At 47.3% G+C, this 11,204-nt stretch overlaps 2 protein-coding genes across 5 annotated transcripts in view; both read left to right on the top strand.

Moving 5' to 3' along the window:
• Positions 1-4,204, top strand: part of LOC115165021 (protein unc-13 homolog B) — a 108,501-nt gene extending 104,297 nt beyond the window's left edge. For all 3 annotated transcript variants that reach the window (XM_029718034.1, XM_029718035.1, XM_029718033.1), the window contains 5 exons: positions 539-686; positions 1,020-1,076; positions 1,193-1,285; positions 2,740-2,899; positions 3,862-4,204. In XM_029718034.1, coding sequence (XP_029573894.1) covers positions 539-686; positions 1,020-1,076; positions 1,193-1,285; positions 2,740-2,899; positions 3,862-4,144 — 741 coding nt within the window. In that variant the 3' untranslated portion in view covers positions 4,145-4,204. The remainder of the gene's footprint in view (positions 1-538; positions 687-1,019; positions 1,077-1,192; positions 1,286-2,739; positions 2,900-3,861) is intronic.
• A 1,173-nt stretch (positions 4,205-5,377) lies between these two features.
• The window catches only part of LOC115165020 (probable phospholipid-transporting ATPase IM), a 69,035-nt gene continuing 63,208 nt past the window's right edge, over positions 5,378-11,204 (top strand). For both annotated transcript variants that reach the window (XM_029718032.1, XM_029718031.1), the window contains exon 1: positions 5,378-9,315. The gene's annotated coding sequence lies outside the window, so the exon portion shown is untranslated. The remainder of the gene's footprint in view (positions 9,316-11,204) is intronic.

Raw genomic sequence — 11,204 nt, 5'->3', positions numbered from 1 at the left:
ACATACACACATCACACATACGCACATCACACATATCCTCAAACAAGCTTACACAAACATACATTTGTGAACATGCACTAACATGGTCTCTCTCTCTCTGTCTCTGTCTCTCTCTGTCTCTCTGTCTGTCTGTCTCTCTCTCTCTCTCTCTCTCTCTCTCTCTCTCTGTCTCTCTCTCTGTCTCTCTGTCTCTCTCTCTGTCTCTCTCTCTGTCTGTCTCTCTGTCTCTCTGTCTCTCTGTCTCTCTGTCTCTCTGTCTCTCTGTCTCTCTCTCTGTCTCTCTCTCTGTCTGTCTCTCTCTCTCTGTCTGTCTCTCTCTCTCTCTCTCTGTCTCTCTGTCTCTCTCTCTCTCTCTCTCTCTGTCTCTCTCTCTGTGTCTCTGTCCCTCTGTCTCTCTCTCTCGCTCTCTCGCTCTCTGTCTCTCTCTCTGTCTCTCTGTCTCTCTCTCTCTGTCTCTCTGTCTCTCTCTCTCTGTCTCTCTGTCTCTCTCTCTGTCTCTCTGTCTCTCTCTCTCTCTGTCTCTGTCTCTCTCTCTCAGCAATACTTCCATGCGGGCGGTAATGGTCTGAAGAAGGCCTATGTGGAGAAGAGTCCTGAGCTGTCTAAGCTGAAATACACTCTGTCCCTCTATTCTCAGAGCACTGATGCACTGATTAAGACCTTCGTCACCACACAGCACACACAGGGTGAGACACTCTCACTCACCCACACAAGCACACAGTTTGACTGATGACAACCTTCTGTATTGATGCACTTCCACTAACGTGCCAATAGAGGTCAGCAGTTTTCACTTTTCTTGTTTTCCTGTTTTTCGCTCTCTCTGATTATCTCTCTCTCTCTCCTAATATCTTTCCCTCTCCCTTTCCCTCTCCCTCTGTCCTAATATCTTTCCCTCTCTCTCTACTAATATCTTTCCCTCTCTCTACTAATATCTGTCTCTGTCTCTGTCTCTGTCTCTGTCTCTCTGTCTCTCTCTCTCTCTCTCTCTCTCTCTCTCTCTGTCTCTGTCTCTGTCCCAGTTCATAATGAGATGGGCATCAGGATTACTCCAAGTGAGAAGGTTTTGCCTGAAAGAGGTAAGTTACTGTAGTAAAGATTGGTGTCTCTGTTCGTTCTGTATGATGTACCACAATATGTTTTGTTATCAATGGAGATAAGAGTTCGTAATAATGTGATGTCGGTTAACCCTCAGGTTCAGGAGCGGAGAAGTCTATTGGTGAGGCCCAGATCCAGATAGACATGGTGCCTCCAGGCAAAGACAAGATCCACAAGGTCAACATCAGAGGTGAGCCAGACATACCACTACACCTGTCCTATTCTGTCCAAATCTGTCCTGTCCAATCCTGTCCACACCTGCCCTGTCCTATCCTGTCCTATCCTGTCCAAATCTGTCCTGTCCAATCCTGTCCAAATCTGTCCTGTCCTAACATGTCCAAAGCCGCCCTGTCCTATCCTGTCCAAATCTGTCCAATCCTGTCCTGTCCTGGACAACACGTGAAAACACCTCATAACTCAGTCAATTTCAATCAATCTCTGAACTTTCATCCATCACCTTCAGTCTACCGCTCTCTTAAACCCATTCCCTTTGTTTCTCATATGTTATTCTCTCTCTCTCAATTTAAAAGCCGTTATTGGCATGGGAAACATATGTTTACATTGCCAAAGCAATGGTTACCCTTTTCTTGTGTTAACAGGTCACAAATCTTGCTGCTATGATGGCACACTGTGGTATTTTACCCAATAGATATGGGAGTTTTTTCAAATTTGAATTGTTCTCGAATACTTTGTGGGTCTGTGTAATCTGAGAGAAATATGTGTCTCTAATATGGTCATACATTTGGTAGACATTTACATTTACATTTTAGTCATTTAGCAGACGCTCTTATCCAGAGCGACTTACAGTAGTGAATGCATACATTTCATACAATTTCATACATATCATACTTTTTTTTTTTCTGTGCTGCCCCCCCTGTGGGAATCGAACCCACAACCCTGGTGTTGCAAACACCATGCTCTACCAACTGAGCTACAAGGAGGTTAGGAAGTGCAGTTCAGTTTCCACCTCATTTTGTGGGCAGTGTGCACATAGCCTGTCTTCTCTTGAGAGCCAGGTCTGCCTACGGCGGCCTTTCTCAATAGCAAGGCTATGCTCACTGAGTCTGTACATAGTCAAATCTTTCCTTAAGTTTGGGTCGGTCACAGTGGTCAGGTATTCTGCCTCTGTGTACTTTCTGTTTAGGGCCAAATAACATTCTAGTTTGCTCAGTTTTTTTTGTAAATTCTTTCCCAGTAATGATCTTTTTCTCATGATTTGGTTGGGTCTAATTGTGTTGCTGTCCTGGGGCTCTGTGGGGTCTGTTTGTGTTTGTGAACAGAGCCCCAGGACCAGCTTGCTTAGGGGACTCTTCTCCAGGTTCATTTCTCTGTAGGTGATGGCTTTGTAATGGAAGGTTTGGGAATCGCTTCCTTTTAGGTGGTTGTAGAATTTAACGGCTCTTTTCTGGATTTTGATAATTAGCTTGTATCTGCCTAATTCTGCCCTGCATTCTCTCACTCTCATTCTATTCCCCTCCCCCTTCTCTCTCTCTCTCTCTCTCTCTCTCTCTCTCTCTCTCTCTCTCATTCTATTCCCCTCCCCCTTCTCTCTCTCTCTCTCTCTCTCTCTCTCTCTCTCTCTCTCTCTCTCTCTCTCATTCTATTCCCCTCCCCCTTCTCTTTTTCTCTCTCTCTCTGCTCCAGTGATAGCAGTGAATGATATGAAGTGGCAGACATCAGGGATGTTCCGTCCCTTTGTGGAGGTCAATATGATTGGTCCACTCCTCGCTACCCAGAAGAGGAAGTTCACCACCAAGTCAAAGAACAACAGCTGGACAGCCAAGTACAACGAGGCCTTCCAATTGTGAGTTCTTAACACCTTAGGTCACACTTAGGTCACACTTCACATTCATTTCAAAGTTTTGTAGAGCTTCCCTCAGATTTCCTACTGAACAGCAACCAAAACATTCTCAATTTTTGGATAAACCAATGTTGAACCCATTCTACCTCTACTCTCTCTCCCTCTGTCCCTCTCCCTCTCTCTCCCACACTCCTTCTCTCCCTCTGTCCCTCTCCCTCTCTCTCCTACCCTCCTCCTCTCCCTCTGTCCCTCTCCCTCTCTCTCCTACCCTCCTCCTCTCCCTCTGTCCCTCTCCTTCTCTCTCCTACCCTCCTCCTCTCCCTCTGTCCCTCTCCCTCTCTCTCCTACCCTCCTCCTCTCCCTCTGTCCCTCTCCTTCTCTTTCCCACCCTCCTCCTCTCCCTCTGTCCCTCTCCTTCTCTCTCCCACCCTCCTTCTCTCCCTCTGTCCCTCTCCCTCTCTCTCCCACCCTCCTTCTCTCCCTCTGTCCCTCTCCCTCTCTCTCCCACCCTCCTTCTCTCCCTCTGTCCCTCTCTCTCCCACCCTCCTTCTCTCCCTCTGTCCCTCTCTCTCCCACCCTCCTTCTCTCCCTCTGTCCCTCTCCCTCTCTCTCCCACCCTCGTTCTCTCCCTCTGTCCCTCTCCCTCTCTCTCCCACCCTCCTTCTCTCCCTCTGTCCCTCTCCCTCTCTCTCCCACCCTCTCTCTCTCCCTCTCTCTCCCACCCTCCTTCTCTCTCCCTCTGTCCCTCTCCCTCTCTCTCCCACCCTCCCTCTCCCTCTCTCTCCCACCCTCCCTCTCCCTCTCTCTCCCACCCTCCTTCTCTCTCTCTCTCCCTCCCTCCCCCACCCTCCTTCTCTCTCTCTCTCCCTCCATCCCTCCCTCCCTCCCCCACCCTCCTTCTCTCTCTCCCTCCATCCCTCCCTCCCCCACCCTCCTTCTCGCTCTCCCCCTCACCTCTCCAACAGTATCCTGGGTAAGGAGTCTCCAGACTGCTATGAGCTGCAGGTGACGGTGAAGGACTACTGTTTTGGCCGGGCCAACCGTGTTGTGGGCGTGGCCGTGGTCCAGCTGAGGGATGTAGCTGACAGGAAGTCATGCGTGTGCTGGTGCCCACTGGGTAGAACCATCCAGAAGGACGAGACGGGCGTGACGGTGATGCGTATCCTGTCTCAGCGGGCGGCCGACGAGGTGGCCAAGGACTTTGTCAAACTGAAGGATGAGACACGCCCTGTAGAGGAGGGGAGATGATGATGGGATGAGGAAGGAGGAGAGAATGAGAGGGGAGAGAGGATAGGTAGAGGAGATGGGGAGAGAAGGAGAGGAGAGAAGGAGAGGAGAGAAGGAGGAGAGAGGATAGGTAGAGGAAAGGGGGAGAGAGGATGGGTAGAGGAGAGGGGAGAGAGGATGGGTAGAGGAGAGGGGAGAGAGGATGGGTAGAGGAGAGGGGAGAGAGGATGGGTAGAGGAGAGGGGGAGAGAGGATGGGTAGAGGAGAGGGGGAGAGAGGATGGGTAGAGGAGAGGGGGAGAGAGGATGGGTATAGGAGACGGGGAGAGAGGATGGGTAGAGGAGGGGAGAGAGGATGGGTAGAGGGAGGGGGAGAGAGGATGGGTAGAGGAGAGGGGGAGAGAGGATGGGTAGAGGAGAGGGGGGAGAGAGGATGGGTAGAGGAGAGGGGGAGGAGAGGATGGGTAGAGGAGAGGGGGAGAGAGAGAGCGGATGGTATAGGCGCGGCGGCGAGATGGGTAGAGAGAGGGAATGTGGTAGAGAGGAGGGGTAGAGGGAGGGGTAGAGAGGAGGGGTAGAGAGGAGGGGGAGAGAGGATGGGTATAGGAGCGAGGGGAGAGCGGATGGGGTATAGGAAGAGGAGGAGAAGAGAGATGGGTAATGGAGATGAGGGGAGAGACGAGGATGGTAGAGGAATGGTTTATAGGAGAGAGGGGGAGAGAGGATGGGTAGAGGATGGGTAGAGGAGATGGGGGGAGAGAGGATGGGTAGAGGATGGGTAGAGGATGAGAGGGGGAGAGAGGATGGGTAGAGGAGAGGGGGAGAGAGGATGGGTAGAGGAGAGGGGGAGAGAGGATGGGTAGAGGAGAGGGGGAGAGAGGATGGGTAGAGGAGAGGGGGAGAGAGGATGGGTAGAGGAGAGGGGGAGAGTGGGAGAGAGGATGGGTAGAGGAGAGTGGAAGAGAGGATGGGTAGAGGAGAGGGGGAGAGAGGATGGGTAAAGGAGAGGGGGAGAGAGGATGGGTAGAGGAGAGGGGGAGAGAGGATGGGTAGAGGAGAGTGGGAGAGAGGATGGGTAGAGGAGAGGGGGAGAGAGGATGGGTAGAGGAGAGGGGAGAGAGGATGGGTAGAGGAGAGGGGGAGAGTGGGAGAGAGGATGGGTAGAGGAGAGGGGGAGAGAGGATGGGTAGAGGAGAGGGGGAGAGAGGATGGGTAGAGGAGAGGGGGAGAGAGGATGGGTAGAGGAGAGGGGGAGAGAGGATGGGTAGAGGAGAGGGGGAGAGTGGGAGAGAGGATAGGTAGAGGAGAACTTCTCGAGATGGAGTTTGAAGAGGAGACTCGCCCGGGTGGAAGAGAGGGAGATGAGCATCAACATATAAGTTGCCCTTAGGCAAATGTTTAATTTCCTGCTTTCTGGTCCTCTGTGCCAATGAGATGGCCTGTAGCAGGCACATGACTGTTGAGGGAACAATCAGAGACTTTCACTGTAAGCATCAATGTAGTGGAGTGTGACAACACCTCACACCACCACTGTTGAATTTGTATCACACACACACACACACACACACACACACACACACACACACACACACACACACACACACACACACACACACACACACACACACACACACACGTAAATGACTGTCTGTTTACCAGTATCAGAACAGTCTAGGCCCTACAGGTATGTTCTCTACTTTTATATACTACTGGTTACAAGGATGAGACTGACTCCCAGAGCCCACCACCCTGACCTAACCTGTGATGAAAACACATGGATTTGACATGACCTGTCTACATGACCTGTCTACATGACCTGTCTACATGACCTGTCTACATGACCTGTCTACAAGTGCCATCCCTATGCTGTAGAGAGTAGGGTGACGTACTAGAGTGACAGAGCCTGCTAGGTGACAGTGGGTCAGTGTGTAGTAGAGATTAGTGTGAGGTGTACTGTCAGGAATATATGTTCCCAAACACCACAGAGTTTAGGAGAGTGTTCCCATACACCACAGAGTTTAGGAGAGTGTTCCCATACACCACAGAGAATATGAGTGTTTCCGTACACCACAGAGTTTATGAGAGTGTTTCCATACACCACAGAGTTTAGGAGAGTGTTCCCATACACCACAGAGAATATGAGAGTGTTTCCGTACACCACAGAGTTTATGAGAGTGTTTCCATACACCACAGAGTTTAGGAGAGTGTTCCCATACACCACAGAGTTTAGGAGAGTGTTTCCATACACCACAGAGTTTAGGAGAGTGTTTCCATACACCACAGAGTTTATGAGAGTGTTTCCATACACCACAGAGAATACGAGAGTGTTCCCATACACCACAGAGTTTAGGAGAGTGTTTCCATACACCAGAGTTTAGGAGAGTGTTTCCATACACCAGAGTTTATGAGAGTGTTTCCATACACCACAGAGTTTAGGAGAGTGTTCCCATACACCACAGAGTTTAGGAGAGTGTTTCCATACACCACAGAGTTTATGAGAGTGTTCCCATACACCACAGAGAATATGAGAGTGTTCCCATACACCACAGAGTTTAGGAGAGTGTTTCCATACACCACAGAGTTTAGGAGAGTGTTCCCATACACCACAGAGAATATGAGAGTGTTCCCATACACCACAGAGTTTAGGAGAGTGTTTCCATACACCACAGAGTTTATGAGAGTGTTTCCATACACCACAGAGAATATGAGAGTGTTCCCATACACCACAGAGTTTAGGAGAGTGTTTCCATACACCACAGAGTTTATGAGAGTGTTTCCATACACCACAGAGAATATGAGAGTGTTCCCATACACCACAGAGAAAATGAGTGTTTTCATACACCACAGAGAATATGAATGTTTCCATACACCACAGAGAATATGAGAGTGTTCCCATACACCACAGAGAATATGAGTGTTCCCATACACCACAGAGTTTAGGAGAGTGTTTCCATACACCACAGAGAATATGAGAGTGTTTCCATACACCACAGAGAATATGAGAGTGTTCCCATACACCACAGAGAATATGAGAGTGTTCCCATACACCACAGAGAATATGAGTGTTCCCAAACACCACAGAGAATATGAGTGTTTCCATACACCACAGAGTTTAGGAAAGTGTTTCCATACACCACAGAGTTTAGGAGAGTGTTTCCATACACCACAGCATTTAGGAGAGTGTTCCCATACACCACAGAGAATATGAGAGTGTTCCCATACACCACAGAGAATATGAGAGTGTTCCCATACACCACAGAGAATATGAGTGTTTCCATACGCCACAGAGAATATGAGTGTTACCAAACACCACAGAGAATATGAGTGTTTCCATACACCACAGAGTTTAGGAAAGTGTTTCCATACACCACAGAGTTTAGGAGAGTGTTCCCATACACCACAGAGAATATGAGAGTGTTTCCATACACCACAGAGAATATGAGAGTGTTCCCATACACCACAGAGTTTAGGAGAGTGTTTCCATACACCACAGAGAATATGAGAGTGTTCCCATACACCACAGAGTTTAGGAGAGTGTTCCCGTACACCACAGAGAATATGAGAGTGTTCCCATACACCACAGAGTTTAGGAGAGTGTTTCCATACACCACAGAGAATATGAGAGTGTTCCCATACACCACAGAGAATATGAGAGTGTTCCCATACACCACAGAGTTTAGGAGTGTTCCCATACACCACAGCATTTAGGAGTGTTCCCATACACCACAGAGTTTAGGAGAGTGTGCCCATACACCACAGCATTTAGGAGAGTGTTCCCGTACACCACAGAGAATATGAGAGTGTTCCCATACACCACAGAGAATATGAGAGTGTTCCCATACACCACAGAGAATATGAGTGTTTCCGTACACCACAGAGTTTAGGAGAGTGTTTCCATACACCACAGCATTTAGGAGAGTGTTCCCATACACCACAGCATTTAGGAGAGTTCCCGTACACCAGGCCTGTTTTACGTCTGCCTCTGTAGGTAAAAAACTATTATTTTCTATTACAAGACCTTCATCCCACTAACTTTCTAGATTTAAATGTATTTATTTATTTTGGCAACTTCAGTTTCTCTTTTCAACTGTTACTGCATATGCACTGGTGTTATAGTATGATGTCACCCATCAATCATCTACTTACTGAGACCTGGCTGGTCTCTCGTGTAAGGTTCCACCGTTGGTCTCAGTCATTGGGTGTCCTGTAATCGTAACAGATATTATCTGCCTGTCATTGGCCGAAAGAGAAGATGGACAGCTTGGCCATCCAAAGACGTGGAAGCGGATGGATATAGTATGAACTCTGTGTGTTATGCAGAGTTCCTAACCAAGTGGGAATTTACCACATACGACTGGGGAAAAATCCACTTCAACAACCCCCAACTGGTGATTACTAGCAGATAAGCAGTATAGCATCCAGCTCCCACTTCTCCCACATGCTGACCTCTGACATCAAAATACTAAGGAAATGACCTCGATAACAGCACTTTCAGCAGTTAAAATTCAACAACAAAACATTGTTTAAAAAAAAACAAATAATCTATTAATATGTTTTTTTTGAACGCTATAATTTATTTACAAGCATGATAGCTGGACTTTAAGTTTATGGTTTATGCAGATTGTTGGCCATTAGCCAAATGGCGTTTCTCAATGAGTTCAAAGACACGTGAATGCATCCAACTAGTATTTTAACAACTTCACAACTGGTAAATCCCACCTCCCACTTGGTTACGAATGCAGCATTATTAACAACTAACGGCAAGTGTTCACTTTCTAGCTCTGTTGATTTGGTTCATATGTCATGCACTCACACTGTTTCAGTCTTACTATACGTTTGTAAAGAACAGCCGAACACCAGAGCATGTATTTATTGTATAGAATCAAAGTAAACTAGATCTTGAGCTGTGAATTTGTATGTATGTACTGTCAAATATGAAAAGATGGATATACTGTATGTAAAGTATTTATAAAATTATATAAAGCTGTGCAATGTTTAATATACTTGTACGAATGTTTGACAATCCAACTTTGTGACTTGGGGAGTGTTATGGACTTGGAAGGAGATTTGAAAGACTGTTACATGTTTTTGTCAGTTGTATTCCATTGGTTGTCAAGCGCCACCCACAACTGTGTTTATTTTACCAGGCGGTGAACCCCCCCCCCTCTACCTCCCCTCCAACCCCGAATACAGGTAAGCTAGTAACATCTCTGTACTCTCTCAGGCTGATGTTGACTTTGTCTCTGGGGTGAGTCCCTCTCTCTCAGGCTGATGCTGACTTTGTCTCTGGGGTGAGTCCCTCTCTCTCAGGCTGATGCTGACTTTGTCTCTGGGGTGAGTCCCTCTCTCTCAGGCTGATGTTGACTTTGTCTCTGGGGTGAGTCCCTCTCTCTCAGGCTGATGCTGACTTTGTCTCTGGGGTGAGTCCCTCTCTCTCAGGCTGATGCTGACTTTGTCTCTGGGGTGAGTCCCTCTCTCTAAGGCTGATGCTGACTTTGTCTCTGGGGTGAGTCCCTCTCTCTCAGGCTGATGTTGACTTTGTCTCTGGGGTGAGTCCCTCTCTCTCAGGCTGATGTTGACTTTGTCTCTGGGGTGAGTCCCTCTCTCTCAGGCTGATGCTGACTTTGTCTCTGGGGTGAGTCCCTCTCTCAGGCTGATGCTGACTTTGTCTCTGGGGTGAGTCCCTCTCTCTCAGGCTGATGCTGACTTTGTCTCTGGGGTGAGTCCCTCTCTCTCAGGCTGATGCTGACTTTGTCTCTGGGGTGAGTCCCTCTCTCTCAGGCTGATGCTGACTTTGTCTCTGGGGTGAGTCCCTCTCTCTCAGGCTGGTGTTGACTTTGTCTCTGGGGTGAGTCCCTCTCTCTCAGGCTGATGTTGACTTTGTCTCTGGGGTGAGTCCCTCTCTCTCAGGCTGATGTTGACTTTGTCTCTGGGGTGAGTCCCTCTCTCGCTATTTTTTCTCTCTGGCTCTCTCTTGGGCCAGATAGTATATACACAGTTCTGTCTGATGAACTGCTGAATGTGTTTAATGTAATCCTGTTCTCCATCCTCTCCATATCTTTGTCTTCTTCTCTTTTCTCCCCCTCTCTTTTCTCACTCTCATTCATTTCATTCTTCATGTCCTTCTTGTATTCACTCACTCATTTTCTCTCTCTCTCTCTCTCTCTCTCTCTCTCTCTCTCTCTCTCTCTCTCTCTCTCTCGATACTGTACATCATGATTAACTTCTTTCTGTCCAGAAGGCTGATCATTACAGTTTTTCTCAATTGCTAAAACACAATTTCTGAAACCTTGCTCCATTTCCTGAAAACATTAAACACAAAACCGCATCTTCAAGCACTATTTACATAACCTCTGACTCCTCTCGCAAAATGAAACATTCGCCTCAAAACAGTTTTACCAGTGTTCAAAATCAAACACTGCTCTCAAATCATAAACAAAGTGATCAAAATGATATACACTCTCAAGCAGTCAGTAAACAATACACCCGAAAAATAGAAAACACATTGTTCAAAACATACAATTCTCAGGGAGAAGTACATTTTTAATCTAAAAAAAATCATATTTTTCCATCATTGTCTTTTGATGAACGAAAACATGTTCTATCATAGTAGCTCAAAATTGATCAGAAATTACTACTCTGCTTTGCTCTTTGCAATTTTATTTTTTGTTCTTCCTCCTCCTTGTACACCAATTTTTACAGTACTGTACCCTGCATCTCACAAACTTGTCCTTTGTCTCTGTGATACTGTAATTATTGTTCTTTGTTGATGTGAACCTGCAACCAGTCAAAATCTATTGAGCAGTCAGTACTGTTAATAAATGGAAAGCACAATGTTCAGGGCCATACAACTTGTCCATTGTACAGTATACAGCCTACAATGCACTGTACTACAGTATACAATACTAAAAGGGACAAAAATCAAAGGAGTAAACATGTGATCAATGTGCTTGTTCTTGTCTTTGGGCTGGGTCAGGCCAGAGCACTTCGTCGACATCACAAGCAATATTGTCCCTCCTGAGGCAACGGGGGAAGAAGCCTCTTGTGTGCCGTATCCAGCCCTGACATGATTCCTCACCTAT

Source organism: Salmo trutta, chromosome 27 (genome assembly GCF_901001165.1).
Source record: "Salmo trutta chromosome 27, fSalTru1.1, whole genome shotgun sequence".
NCBI classification, from domain to species: Eukaryota; Metazoa; Chordata; class Actinopteri; order Salmoniformes; family Salmonidae; genus Salmo; species Salmo trutta.
This window is presented reverse-complemented; position numbering and strand designations above follow the sequence as displayed.